The 15844-nt window shown below is 36.0% G+C and overlaps 1 protein-coding gene across 1 annotated transcript in view; it reads right to left on the reverse strand.

Moving 5' to 3' along the window:
* Positions 1–961: 961 nt before the first annotated feature.
* Positions 962–15844, reverse strand: part of LOC120226155 — a 147455-nt gene continuing 132572 nt past the window's right edge. Inside the window, exons 5-7 of the mRNA XM_039224349.1 lie at positions 6952–7071; positions 2542–2647; positions 962–1732 (exon numbers count right to left, since the gene is read on the reverse strand). Of these exons, the coding sequence (XP_039080280.1) occupies positions 1185–1732; positions 2542–2647; positions 6952–7071 (774 nt within the window). The 3' untranslated portion in view covers positions 962–1184. The remainder of the gene's footprint in view (positions 1733–2541; positions 2648–6951; positions 7072–15844) is intronic.

Genomic DNA, 15844 nt, shown 5'->3' on the forward strand with positions numbered 1-15844 from the left:
GACACAAATCAATTTTTAAGTTCTCTACATACCACTTAAACAAGCTTCATTTTAAATTAAGTCAAAGTTTACTTTTTAGATTGGTATAATATACATATTCTTTGCAAGTAATAAAACTCAAATTTATCTCCAAACTACCATCATTCAGGCTTCTTTTATGCTGCACAGTGCCCAGAACAAGCTAGTACATTAAGGGGTGCAATGAGTTACTGACTGAGAGAAATTAATCTAATGAATTAAATCAGTGGGGGGAAAATCAATAATGTTGAATAACAGGTATAAATTTTAAACTTCTCTGTGATTCTTTAAATCATGTTTTACAAGATTTTACCTTGGTACTGATTATTCTTCAATAGATTATTTTACCCTGTGGTAGAGAGCATTGTAAGCATAAATTAAATGGAAGGCTGGCTTTATTTTGCCCACAGATTTTCTTCTTTCTTGCTGCTACACTGTAATAATATTGCCTTCTTCTTGACAAAAATATTCAGTAAAGAATTTACCTACACCAAACTCAGCTTTTGCTAAACTCATTTTTAACATAAATCCATTCCTTACCTTTACCCCAACACATTAAAAAAAATTTTTATCTTTTAAAAATCCATTCACATATATTATCACTTTTGATTCTCTGAACCATCATATGAGGAGTACACCATGCACTATTAGCTCCATTTTACTAATGAGAAATTGATGTTCACAGAGGCTGAATAACTCATTTAAGGTCCTAATGGTAGTGACTGACAAAGACAACACTTGGAACCAAGTTTTCTGATTCCAAGCCCAGTGGCTCTTTTCACTACAGTACACTTACTTACTTTTCGACAAAATAGAATACTGGAGGACTACAGTGCTGATAGGTATCTTTTTCATAAGTTTTTCTTTTATAATAAATATACATTAAACAACAACTATTATTAGCTTAATAACTACAACAGCTTTACAAAATGTCATCAAATATAAATCACATATCAAGTTTTTAAATCATGTGAAACAAATGGTATTAATTCAAGGGATTCAAACAACCTAAGAATAAAATGAAGAAACTCTTTTAATTATCTGGTAACATATTCCTTCTATAGCCTTATTTTACAACTTAGCTTAGAGGGATCCTTGACAAATTTTAAATGTAGGGAAAAAAAGATAATTAAAACTATGTTTGAAAAATATAACTTCCTCCTTTTTTAAATACTAAAATACCAGGGGAAAAAGTTGCATCTACTTACCTCAGTAATTGGTTGCCCCTGATGTGTCAAATCCAGCTCTTGAGGGCGTGTTACTTTATCAATATCCAATGAGTCCATGCTAGACGTTGCGGAGGTGATGCTAGAACGAGAGGAGTTACTAATAGAGCGCACGTCTGCATCACTCACTGTGCCTGCTGATGCTGTTCTTCTGTGCTGATTAGTTACTAAGGGCTTAGTGTCTTCTGGAACAGATTGCTGAGCAGCCTCATCCATGCTCAAGGAAGCCTGCTCTAACTGTGCAGTGATGTCATCCAGGGAGTAGTTGGCATGTGATGCTTTAGTTATTCTGTTAGATGAAGAAGACAATCCTTTCAAAGTGCCATGTTTTGTTGTATGTCGGCTAGCAGGTAATTTCTGAGTAGCTTTTGTTTCTGTGATTTGACGCTTACTATTTCCTGCACCAATACTGCTGAGCTCCTGCTCTATTGAGCAAAGATCGGCCATCAGGGCATCCAGATCCACAGTTTCTCCCTGATTCAGAGCTTCTGCAATGAACAATATACATGATGTTTCCAGAACACACTGAATGAGAATTTATACATTCTATTATAAATCTGTTAATGAACGCAGGGGAAGCAGCAAAGAAATTTCTCCTATTGGGCCTAAAGCCTATCAAATTCATATTTCTAAGAGTTTTTGTTTTAAATTCACAGAGAAATTTTTAGAAGCAAACAGTCCATCTTTTAAGATTTGTAGTAATCAGCAGAGAATAAAATTATGAGTTGAAAAGATAAAAATAATGCAAAACTCATATACCGTCCCATGGTTTTAACTACATCCCCCATCCAACCTTTTACCATGGGCGATATGTTTTTAATATAATCAGTGCCTTGGTTAAGCTGTTAATACCTGAAGAGTTGAGAGGATAGAGGGAAAAAATACAAGGCCTAAAAAAATCACAGATTATGATATCAATTCCAAGTATTATAAAGTTGATTAGGCAGAATACATTAAGGCCAGAGGAACTGATTTAAAAATTATTACCGGTAATTTCACTGGACTATATTTCAATGAAAATACAACAATGCAATTAAGTTTGTCATGGAGTTCCAACTTGAATATGTACTTACTTGGTCAATTATTAATAACTGAAAACTATTTTAGTTATGTTCCAGTTTCATTTGTTCTGTGATCATTTGAATTTGTAATAAAATGCACAAATCAAGAAATAGAAGAACTCACTGAAGTTATGCATGTAGTTTTTATATTGAGTTATTCAGAACTGTAACTGCATTGCTTCCACATTATATAATTTAGTATACTATTTTATATTTTATTTCCAATTACATCTTACCATTCAAGTTGTATATGGAGAAGCGATAAGAAAAATTGGCCATATTTGTTTCCTGACGAAGAGGAGATCTTTTTACTGGTTCCATGGGCTTGTCAGTATCTAAGCTCTTTAAAAAACAAAGTTTAATAAGTTGTATTATTTTCAGGCTTCAATTATAAAAAAGATAAATAAAGTTTGTTTTTTGTTTAGGTGAACTTTCATGTAACAGTTTAAAAAACCAAAATCCTTCTAGTCCTAAGGAAAAGTATAATTGTATTTTCATATTATTTCGGCTATAGTTTTTTCTTTCAATTTTTAGATATATGCTTACTTTAAGGCATTTAAGATCATCCTAGTTCATCCTAGTTTGAGCATCTTTCCAAATATATCAAGTGATAAACTCATTTTACAAAAATTCACTATAAGCTGAGTATAGTGAATATGGCATGGAAAGATAAGAAACAGAAAGGAACAATGCAGGGAATTCTGTCATCTCTTTCCTCAAAGGGATTTGGTTTTGGTCCAGCACAGTCTCATTCTTGGCATGAAGTACCCTGAAGATAAGGCACAATTCTGGACTCAAAGTAAGTGAAATCCAAGATGGTTTTTTTCTTTGTATTTATTGAAAAAAATGTTTTTAATTTTAATTCTAGTTAATATACACTGTTTATTAGTTTCAGGTGTACAATATAGTGATTCCACAATTCTATACATTACACATTGCTCATGATGCCAATCCCTCACCCCACCTCTCCTTTGGTAACCATCAATTTGTTCTCTATAGTTTAGAGTATGTATTTTGGTTTGTCTCTTTTTCTTTGGCTTTCTTTAGTGAAAACGCCTGGAAAAGACCAGGCATCTGCCCCCAGTCCACTGCTGGGCCTGGTCAGATTGGTGTGTGATTATCTGCCCCTCTTCCCACGGAAGGAGTTACTCTGGAGTGGTGCCAATCCCTATTGGATTTGCTTTCACCCTACTAGGCTTGTGGTACCACTTTGGCTGGGCTCTGGCCAAAAGCATATTACAGGGGGCAGGACCACAGGAGAACACAGGGCAGGGTAGGTGGTGTTAGTGAGATCTGGGCCGGTTTGCTGTGGCAGGGGACCTGGTTTAAATGGAACAGGTAAGCCAGGTTGGAGGGGAGCAGGTCCACAGAAACGTGTGGGGTGGAATGTGTGTTGTTAACAAGGTTTGCATAGGTTTGCTATGGGAAGACACCTGGAGCTGAGGCATGGCTGGAGGGGGCATGTCTGCAGAATGCAGGGTCAGGGCACACTGTTAGACAGTGAGAGTTGGCTCTGAACTGGTTCCTGCAGGTATCTGTGGGCTTATGCTAGGAAGGTGGGTTGGGAAATGGTGCCAGGCAGCTCCTTTGTTCCTGGAGAAGTCCCCAATGATCCCTGCCCCTCCAGCACATACTCTGAGGTTAATAACCAAATCCTTCTCTCCCTTACCCCAGGTGTTTTTCAAACTGCTGCTTCTATGCTATATCTTAATGGGGCTGTTTGTTGTGCTCCCTCTTTAAGGGCAGTTTCCTCTAGCCCTTCTGGGTCTGCCAGAGCCAAACCCACGGATTTTTAACGTTCCAAGTGCTAAGTCCCACTGTTAAGTGTTAAGAAGGGAAATTTAGCCCACTGGTTTTCAAAACCAAATGTTATGGGGATATGTCTTCCCTGTACAGGGTCCCTTGTGTGAGCATCTGCTTCTCTTCCCTCTCCACACCCAGGATGCCCCTCCCTTGTGTCTCTGCCTTTCCTACTCTCTTGGATGTGGCTTCTTCTCTACATTTAGCTATGGAAACTTTGTTCTGCCAGTCTTTAGGTCATTTTCTGGGTCATTTACACTGATGTGGGTGTTATCTAGTTGTATCCATCAGACCAAGTAAGCTTAGGATCTTCCTACTCCACCATCTTCCCCAGAAGTTCTAAGACCTAAGATCCCAACAGAGAGTGGCTACAACTTCAAACAATGATGGAATATATCCTTTTTCTTCTCAACCTCTATCAAGATGAGGGCAAAATGTAATCAGATGTGATACTGCCTTTAAGTCTAGAATTACACTGTACTTTTTAAAAAAATTTTTTTTAATGTTTGACTTATTTCTGAGAGAGAGAAAGAGGCAGCGTGAGCAAAGGAGAGTCCGAGAGAGAGGGAAATACAGAATCCGAAGCAGGCTCCAGGCTCTGAGCTAGCTGTCAGCACAGAACCTGACGCGGGGCTCAAACCCACAAACTGTGAGATCATGACCTGAGCTGAAGTCAGATGCTTAACTGACTGAGCCACCCAGGCACCCCAAGAATTACACTGTACTTAAGAACAGGGTCTTGTAAGTTATCTCAACTCCTTAAATGACACTTTTCCTCTCTAACCTTTTTACAATAAAGAAATTCGGGGGAAAGGTCAGTAGTTATTTGGTGTCTAAATAAATCTGCAAATATTAGGAACAGTTTTTTAAAACTTTAATTTCTATTTATAATTATCAAATCAATTTCAAATAAAAAAGAATACTGGATAGTGTTTTTGTAGAATCATGGAATTACATCAGAATGGTGCCTTTTTTATTTGTCTCGAGATAAAAGGAATCCATTCAGATAATGTCCAACCAGTTTTTAAAGCAATCATATGAAGGGGATCTATAACCATTCACTGCCTTATTTCAAAGTTTCACAAAACTGTCAGGAAATTCTCCTTCAACCTCAAACCCAGTTCTTTTGCAATTTAAGTCCTAATGCTTCTCTCAATGAAATGAAAAGTAATAAGTAGATATCTTCTATAAAAGAAAACTTGAAGATAATTGAGGACATATTAAGAGTCAATCTATTTACCAGTTCAAATAAACAGATACTTGTTATAATTATCTGTTGTGCCCACAGTGCTGGGGGGAACAAGAGAAATAGTAAGAAATACTCCTTGACACCAAGAAATTGGTAAACAAGTAGTATGATTTTTAACCTTTTTGGGGGTGTTTGGGCAGGTGGCAGGGGAGTATCATGAGAATTCTGCAAAAGCTATGACCCTCCAGGAAAAGGGAAATACACAAAAAATTTTACAAATGATTTTAGAAGATTCACCAACCACTTAGAAGTTAAACTCAATTTAATATAAAGTTGAAAATCCCAGTAACACAGTATGTGTGATACAGGTGCACAGATGACACTTTGTAGTAAATTAAAATAATGAAACAAAAACCTCAAGTTTTAGCCACTAATAAAGTATATAACATTTTTTGAAAACTTCTAAAGTGTTGAAACTTGTTAGCAGTGAGCCACATCATGCAATGGTTTTAATCTGTTTTGTCTCTAAAGACAGATTTATGTAATTAAAAAAAAAAAAAAAACCACAGTCACAGCATTAGGTTAGGAGCCAACTTTTTTGGTGAGTGGTTCTTCACATTATATGGCAAGAAATTTAAAACACTGGGAAGAAAACAAGTACCAAATCAGTAGAAATGCCATCTGCAGTAAAACAGCATGGAGTTACTATTCCACCTTTTAAAAAAAATGTTTTATTACTTATTTTTGAGAGAGAGCAGGGTGAGGGGCAGGGGGGGGGGGGGGGGAGGATCCCAAGCAGGCTTCGTGCTGTCAGCACAAAGCCCGATGTGAGACTCTCAAACTCATGAACTGTGAGATCATGACCTAAGCTGAAATCAAGAGTTGGATGCTTAAATGAGCCACCCAGGCACCCTACTATTCCACCTTTTTTAAATCCAAGATCCAATAAAACAAAAAAAGCTTTGCCACTGTTTTAAAATGCAGCCAGGAATGAAGTTTTGTCAGTATTCTAGAATTATGTAATAGAAAATACTTGCATATGAGGGCATTACTTATGTTGTAAAACATATTCTTATTTATTAAGTTATGGAATAAAACTTTAGATTTAGGGGCGCCTGGGTGGCTCAGTCAGTTAAGTGTGCGACTTCGGCTCAGGTCATGATCTCGTGGTTCGTGGGTTCGAGCCCCGTAAGTCAGGGTCTGTGCTGACAGCTAGCTCAGAGCCTGGAGCCTGCTTCAGATTCTGTGTCTTTTTCTCTGACCCTCCCCTGCACACGCTGTCTGTCTCTCTCTCAGAAATAAATAAAACATTAAAAAAAATTTTTTTTAAACTACAGACTTTTAAATTTTAGGTTTCAAAACTTTTTTAGCTAGCTATTTCAATTTACAAAAGAGATTTTAAGTAATCCCTCTAGATGAGCAGAACTTCTGCAGCAAGTATTTTTTTGTTTTTAGAGTCCTTAAAATAACCACAGAAGATAATGCTTTGTGTTCTAGAGTTGCCATTCATTTACTTTTTAATGTTTTGTACATTTTCCCTTTATACCAGTACTTAAAAATGGAACCTATATCCGTATCCTTACGTCCACCTAGTAAACTTGCAGCACACAGTGATGACTTAAAATCCTTGAACAATTTTTCAAGCACTATTTCTAACCTGAGTGAGTTTGTCTAGCTCCCCTAGCCAGGCTCCAAACATTTTGTCCAGGTCCTGATCTTCCTTATCACTGTCTTCTTCAGCACCATGGTCAATTTCTTCATCTGATAGCTGCTCCATCTAAAATACAAACATTTGGTAGAGTGATGAGTAATAGGTTGAACTTGAAAAATTATGCAGTATATGTTCTGATATATATGGCCACTTTCTGGAGTTAAATCTTTAGATTTCGAGAGCACATTACACAAAGAAACTAGACATCATTAATGGAGACAGGACTGACAAGTGAGTAGGAATGAGCATTTAAGTATCAAATATTTAGGAAATTGTGGGGAAAAAATTGTATCATATTATGACCAGAATCACAAGCTAACAATAATTCTAAAATTGCAGAGCCTTCCCATTAATCAGAGGCTATTATAGTAGTACAATCTGCTCTACTAACTGATCCTATAACACTCCAAACATCACAGAGAAACAATTTCAGAAAAGTTCAATCCAGCAAGTTATTATCCCACTTATTCTGCAAAAATCTGTTTAGATACAAATAAGTATGTAGCTTGCAAAACTTTAGTCAAAAAAGCACTTCAGAGAAAAGACAAAACAAAAATTTTTATCTAGTTTAGTTTACTGAATTAGTTCCCCCTCCCCTATTGTTCTTTCTAGCTTATCTTCTCATTAGTTATTACAAAATTGAAGGACCAGATTGAAAAAAAAAAAAAAAACTTTAGAAAACTAGAATTGAAAACTTTAAACTATGCAAAATTTCCTATATGTGGTGACTTTTCAAGTGTAATTTCATGAAAGAAGAAATATTTTCCTTCTTCCCATTAATCATATGATATCTGACACGGAACTTGACATTGTTTTGTGGAGGAAGAAAAAGGTACACAAAACAAAGATCAATTATTGGCCAGACTCTTAAAGTTCTTAAAGTAATATTAATCTATTACAAAATATTTCCATATAAAGAGTCTGAGGAATCTTTTAAAATTCCAGTACAGATAACATAGAGTATTATATTAGTTTCAGGCGTATAACAGAGTGATTCAACAATTCACAGTTACCCAGGGCTCCTCACAAGTGCACTCCTTAATCCCCATCACCCATTTCATCCATCCCCCACCTACCTCCCCACTCTGGTAACTACCATTTTGTTCTCTACAGTTAAGAGTCTGTTTCTTGGCTTGGCTCTGTCTTTCAGAAATCTTTAGTAAAGATTATCATTGCTTAAACCAACATATTCCAAATTAATTTGATCCCAAGTCCTTTACCTTCAACTTAGAGTAATACCAACTGACTTTTCCAGGGACACAATGAATATCATCATTCTACATTCCATATTCTTGACTCACATTTCTGAAACACTAATTTTGCTCCAGAGGATCTAGACAATATTTGGAATACTGCCTGTCAGTGGTTTAAACAATTCCTCAGAGATTAAAGATATCATAATCTCAAATAAGAATTTGTACACATATTATACTTCCAAAGCAACAATAAACAAAATTGTGATCCTTAAAATGTGGTTGTGTGCTATGTGAGGAATTTAATTGTCTAATGAGGTATCATGAAGCTAAATTTTAAACCTTATTTCACTAGATAAGTTTTTGCAGAAAGAGTCAAATAATGTTGCAAAATCAAACTGAACTTAGTTCTAAGGATGTGGAAAATCAGATCATATCCCATTTAATCGCTTAAGGAAAATAATTTTCTTAAGCTTAATACTAGAAAGGATCACAGCTTATCAATATCTCTCATGTAAACTGATAATTCTCATTTCTTAATTTCACTACCCTAAACATGTATAAATCAGAGCATTCTTTTCTTTTTTAAGTTTATTTATTTTGAGAGAGAGCAAGAGAAAGAGAGAGAATATGAATCAATCCCAAGGAGGCTCCACAGTTAGCACAGACTGATGCAGGGCTTGAACTCATGAACCATGAGATCAAGACCTGAGCAGAGATGAAGAGTTGGATGCTTAAATGACTGAGCCACCCAGGTGCCCCCAGAACATTCTGTCTTGACAAATGGAAAATACATCCACTAATTCCCAAATTCATACATTTAATCTTAAAGAGATTTGGTTTTTATAATTCACTTGTGTTAACAGTAGTTCAAGGATTTTTATTCATTAATGGACTATTTACAAATCTATCCCGATGGAAGCCTGATATCATACTTAATCATTAAGTATACCCAAAAAAACATAAAATGTTAGTACAAAGACAAACCTGACCAAGTAACTTAATTACTCAAATAACAGTTGCTAACTTGAGAACATCTAGAAGTAGTAATACCCAGTCTTCATAATGAAGGCCAAAAAGAAACAAAACTGGGAATTTAAAAGTCAACTTCCACTTCCTCCCTAATCTTTAAAACTAAATACTCTGGAATAACCCAGAAGTTAAAATATTCTAGCAGGAATTCTGCTTTGAGATAATGATTATGCCTGCACATCCCTTCTGAGCACACACTGTAATTGCCCATAAGGAAGACGCTATACTGGAAGTAAACAGGAATATAATTTTGCATATAATTTTGCAAAGCCTATGCGAAATAGTTCAAAATGAATGTAAGTATTTTAAATTATCACAGAACTAAATAGAACTATAGCCTCCAAATCAAAGACTGGTGTCTTAATTTTTAGTTTTTCCCTATTATTGAAACTCAGTAATTATTTGGATTTATTAAATCTCTTTAAATATATTCATTAATAGTTTTATCTGGATTACTACAGATTACAGTAGAGGAAAATATGGCTAGGAAGCAATACGGAGACTTTGAAGCAACTATATGACTTTTACTATTTATGTAACTTTTGCCAATTTTTTCCATTCTTGAATTTCTGTCACCACATGGGTTACTATATAAAAATTAACTTAAGACAGTTATTCAGAGACTTTTCCAATAAAAATTTAGGTCTTACAATATTTCTTAACAGATCTACACCCTAAAATAGCATTCTCCATTCTCTAGAAGCTGAAGTTGATCCTTATTCTCTGACATCCAGAAATGGCATGACTTCTGATTACTACACACACCAAACAGCCTCCCAAAAGTTCTCTTGGCTCTATACTGTAATCTGGTACAGAAATTCATCCTTTATTACATATCGATACCTGTCTCCAATTAGAGCACAATTCTAAATCTGAATTTTCCTAACATAATGCCCCTACTGGAAATAACATCAGAAAATGCGAATAACACAACAGTCAACTGTCCCTCCAAAGGGCAAAAAAATGAAGGAAAAGAAAACAGAACTTATGAATCTTGTTTTTAAAATAACTTGGATTTATTAATTTTTTTAATGTTTTATTTATTTCTGAGAGAGAGACAGCATGAGCAGGGGAGGGTCAGAGAAAGAGGAGACACAGAATCTGAAACAGGCTCCAGGCTCTGAGCTAGCTGTCAGCACACAGCCCGACATGGGGCTCAAACCCACGAACCGTGAGATCATGACCTGAGCTGAAGTCGGACGCTTAACCGACTGAGCCACCCAGGTGCTCCTAAAATAATTTGGATTTAAAAGAATAGCTTTTAATGTGATCCTTTTTCTTCATGATGTGGAAATAGGCCCAAAGAAATTATAATGCATACTAGAATACTATTAAATTATTCTATGACTATTAGATTAGGTACGTTGAGGAAGGGGAGAATATATTAAAGTTTCACTTTAATTCCCTGCTCCATTACATCTGAGGGAAACTATATTCTGGAAAAAAATAAATGTACCATAACACAAATGAAAAGGTTTATTCCCCAAAGGGCAGACTTACTGAATATAAAGTCTGTAGTCACTGGCAGATCAAGAAAACCCTGAGTAATCCCGGCCTTCAGGGACCTCTGTGACCTTTCTTCCCATTCTACCTTCCAACCACACTGTCCTGCCTGCTGTTCCTTGGAGCAGGAAAGGGTGGGGAGGGTGTAGATTCTGTTTTGAAGATAGATTGAGAGATGTCTAGTAAACACCCAACTGGAAAAAAATGAGGAAGGGTTGGGACTCAGGTAATGAGAAGGTTTAGTTGCCTGATTATTTCAAAACCATATGTTTATTAGAGAATAATCAGATTGCAGGTAATAATGATTGAACTAATATTTTAAGCTAACTTGCATTTCTTTTTTCATATAGCAAAAACAGAAATAATGGGGGAATGATCCACCATTGCTTATATACAGGCTGGTTTCATTTCACAGACAACAGTCAATAATTGTGTTTTAATTATTACAGGTTACAACTTATACACAGCAAACTCCACTACACACAACAAAATAGTGTTCCTTAGTATGAAACTATTATTTCTACTAAATTTTCTATGAAGTTAATTATTCAAACATATTTTCCCTATTAAACTTCCTCTTGGGAGATATTTTGCTTTACTATTCAACTTCCTCACTGTGAGACAGAATGGTGATCTTTATCAAGAAGGCTGGGCTTAGAGTAGGGTTTAAGAATTTGAATAAATATATTCCAGGTAGGGCAAATTTTAAAGAGCAAAGGAGAAAGCCTGTGTTTATAAAACTGTCATGAGATTGACGCAAATAAAACAAGAGTTTGAAAAAGTGAGTTTTAAGAGGACTAAGGTCATATATATGACCTTGAAAGACAAGTCCATTTTTCCCCCAGAGGGCAACCAAATTCTCAAACACAGAAGCAAGTGGGGGGGGGGAGGGGGGATGGTATTTTACTCAGAGGACACAGTGCCTGTGTAAAAGTTATTAGAAAAGGGCTAATATTTAGAGGGCTACTGTGAATACTATGTAGAGATAATTACAGAAATGGAAATTAAAGTCCTGAGAGGAAATACAACACAAGTCACATGTTTAGAGAGTGACAAGAAAAATACATGGTATTAAACGAGGCTGTCTTATTTATTACTGAACTTTTTGTCCCTTTAACAATTCAAAAATAATTTTGGGGGGAAAAAAAACCCATATACTTAAAACCACATGAAAACTCCCAGAATGCAGGAGGAATGCAAGCTGCCACTACAGCATTTCTTCAAGTCTAACATGCTCAAGGCTCCAAAGAGGCAAGAGAAGCTTTGATTTAATGTTTGCTGTACACCTACTGTGTGCTAGACACTGGAAGAATAGAGATGAACATGATAGTCTCTGTCTTTAAGGAATGTGGGGATGGACAAGGAAACCAAAATGATAAAACACCATGTTAAGTACTACAACAGAGGTATGTTTTGTGACTGTAGTTTAACTCAGTTTGAGGAGACTGCAAAGGGATGACGCTTCAGTCCAAACCTGAAAAATGAATGTGCAAGGCAGAGAAGGGGAAGAGTGTTTTAGGCAGAGGGACTGGCATGTGCAAGGGCATAAAGCTGTGACAAAGTAAGACATGTTGAAAATTCTAAGCAACCTAACATTTCTAGAGCGTAAGATATATATGGTATAGACCAATGGAAAATGGGGCTGAAGAGGAATTATGGGCATAAGTATAAGCCATACCAAAGAATTTAGACTTGATGCTGATTGGCAATGAATTTCCAATTGTGGTACCTGATGACCTACATTAAAATTATCTGGGGTGCTTCTTTTAAAGTCAGTTTTAAGACGGTCTCTCCAATGACTACTGAATACTAATTTCCAGAGTCCTGGGACATTTTTAACAAGTGATCCCACGTATTCTTTATGCCTATTAAAGTATGACAGCTGCGCAGTGTGTTGTGTTATAATTACTGGGAGGATTTGCAAGACAAAAGCAATGCAGTTTCATACAACCACAATTTGGTTATAGGCAGAGCAACCTGGAATGAGTACTCTGAAAACCCATAAAGAATTTAGGCCGTGAGATCCCTTAATTAACATACCTCAATTATTCCTCCATTATACCATACTTCCAAGCTGCTTCTGAGAGTTATTCATTTAGGTATAAATTTTCATTTTTTATGATGTTATATTTCAGTAGCTTTATCACAAAAAAGTTTTTGAAAAACCTCTTATGCTGCTCTAATCTAATAAATAATTCCAAAGAAAAACTGGCACTAGAGAAGGGAGGCTGTAAAGACTTCCAGGTTCAAGGACTGCCCCCAACTGTGCAAGATACAACTCTTGCAAAATAAAAGCAGGAGGAAGGAAACTTAAATCAGACAAAAGAAACAATAAGAAAAAAAAAACTCTGTTAAAATTAGTAAGGCACATAAAGAGGAAGAAGACTCATCAAAAGGAGGAGGGAGGAAGCCAGAGTAGAGAAGGAAAAGGAGAGAAACAGGATACAACCTAATGTAACATCAAGTGAGAACTATGGGGGATGGAGAGCCATTGACTCCTCATGTGACTAAGGCATCCAGAGGGTGCTTGATTCAGTGCTTTCTTGATCTACAACACCTCATCATAGAACCTTTAGTTCTGCTGTGAACTAAATGGTATCATCTGTAAATTGCCCAAATGGAAATTGAGAATTTAACAAACTAACTGGATTTACACAAGCTCTTCACAGAATTAAGACATTAACTGTGTTGTATGTAAAGCAACATTTTCCTCAAGTTTTATCTTTTAATTTTGTTGTATGGTCTTTTTCCTTTTTTTAAAGACACTGCTAAAAAGTTTTATTTTTTAAGTTATCAAACATGTGAATTTGATAGTTTTTTTTTTTTTAAGTTTATTTGAGGGGGGAGGGCCAGAAAGAGGGAGAGGGAGAGAGAGAGGGAGGGAGGGAGAGAGAATCCCAAGCAGGCTCTGTGCTGCCAGTGCAGAGCCTGATGCGGGGCTGGAACCCACAGACCATGAGATCATGACTTGTGCTAAAGTTGGACACTTAACTGTGCCACCCAGGTGCCCCTCCTGGTGAATTCTTGCACTGTTCTGGTCAGTAAATTATTCACAACCCAAAAATCTGATAAATGTTATGTACATTTTTAGTTTTATTTTATCATTCATTCTTTTCTGTAGGTATCACATTTAACATAGGTAGCTTAGTTTGGCATGAGAATAAGAACCTTAATTGATTATTCCCAAAATTTTTCTTTTATTTATATATTTATCTTCCATATACATACGAGGTACTTTTTCTGAGGATTCTTTTCCATTATGTGCCTATTCTTATATAGACATCACTTTATAGTTTGTTAATTTATAAATCAGATGAGATTTTTTGAAAACTCAAAAGTTACTTTTTATAAATCAATTACTGAAGTTTTCTCTGTTAGGGTTAGTGGCCCTCAACAGAAATGGTCCAAGTTTTACTTAGGGTCCAACACTTCAAATACTTTGCCTACAAACAGCATTATGCCAGGTACTATGCAAGATACAAAGAAAGCAAAAATACATTCAACTATTCCAAAGAACTTTAATCCTAACTGTGGGAGAGGCGGTAAACACTGAAGTATCTTGATTAAAAAACTCTAAAAACAAAGTTCCTTTTGTAGGCCTATGTATGAAGCAAATTTAAAGAAAGCTATGGTCTCCTAAGTGTTGAAAGGGACCAAAAAAGAAGCAATGTACTTGTTATTCGAAGGCTTCATAGGAGCAATCTGAGTAAACAGGTCACCAGGAAACTTGCATGACATCTCGTCCTCTGGGAGTGAGCTGACAACTGAAACTAAGCTTTGTAGTTTCTACATGGAACTTAAACTTCCCTAATCAATAAGAGAGTAGTGTACTACTCTTGGGCTGGCCATGGTGAAACCTTCTTTACCCAGAGGAAGAGAGAAATATTAAGGGAGGCTGATTCACCCCTTATGCCTTCTCCTTTATTTATGTCTCAGTTTTTGACAACCCAAGATATAACACATCTTCTTCATTATCATGTACATTAACTCTAAGGTAACAAAAGATCACGTCAAAAAAGCATAAAACAAACAAGAAGTTTGTTTTAATAGTTGATAGAGATTATAATGTCTAAGAGCTACAAATCAAATCAAAGGCAATATGTTGATTTAATGTTTTATTTACCAAGCACTTAAACGCACCCGTGGTAAAGGAATTCCTTTCACAGAATAGTGAAACATATTCATTTCTTTATTTACATTGGATTTTTCATAGTATTGGAAACTGTTAATAACTAAACTCCAAACAGGAATATCTTATCTGAAGTGAAAAAAAAAAACCAACTTTGTTCAATGGTCTACAAAGAAACTCCTAACATTCCTAATAAGTAAGAAGTTCTAATGATAAACCTTATAATTACTAATTCTACAGTATACCATAAACCATAATCTGAAATCACAGAACTAAAAGCCCAAAACCAAAAACAAATAACAGTAATATTCTTTTGTTGATATTCCAGTTTTTGAAGTTTAAGAATTGTGAGAGAATAAATTTTTGTTGTTTTTAAGGCACCCAGTGTATGGTGACTTTTTACAGCAGCCCTAGAATACAGTCACTACACATATCTGTAGGAATGGGGCTTCCATGACTGCTTCCAGAGATGTGCATCTTGCTTATTCTGCTCCACACCTGGGACCTTCCCTGCTACATACCAGTTATCTTTGGAGATAGCTGATATTGTACATGCACTCTGCAACTTCAACTAGAGGGAGAGTGCTAGACAGCTTAGAAGCCATTTGGACTGGATGAATCATCACTATGTTTGAACTCAAAGTTTCAAACAGACAGAGGTAAATACAAGATGGGTAGAAATAAAGACAGATATATGTTTATGTGTGTTTGTAAATATGTCCACACAAAGGGCCTAGTAGCAATGACACCCCAGTAGCAATTAGCAAACTTAGCACCCAGTTTTTGGTTTCTAAATACATATACTACCAAAAAAGTAACCAGGGGCCCTTGGAGTAATGAGTCAAGAGTTAGGGCTGGGGAGGGGGGGAAACAAGATGAGAACCTAGAATATCTTCTGTGCCAGAAAGTGCTCAATAAAGATGGGGACATATCATAAGGACATAGAGGCCAGCTGGAAGGAGGTCCCTGGAGTCTAATATGA

Source organism: Hyaena hyaena, unplaced genomic scaffold (genome assembly GCF_003009895.1).
Source record: "Hyaena hyaena isolate Hyena2069 unplaced genomic scaffold, ASM300989v1 scaffold_1612, whole genome shotgun sequence".
In the NCBI taxonomy this organism is placed as follows: Eukaryota; Metazoa; Chordata; class Mammalia; order Carnivora; family Hyaenidae; genus Hyaena; species Hyaena hyaena.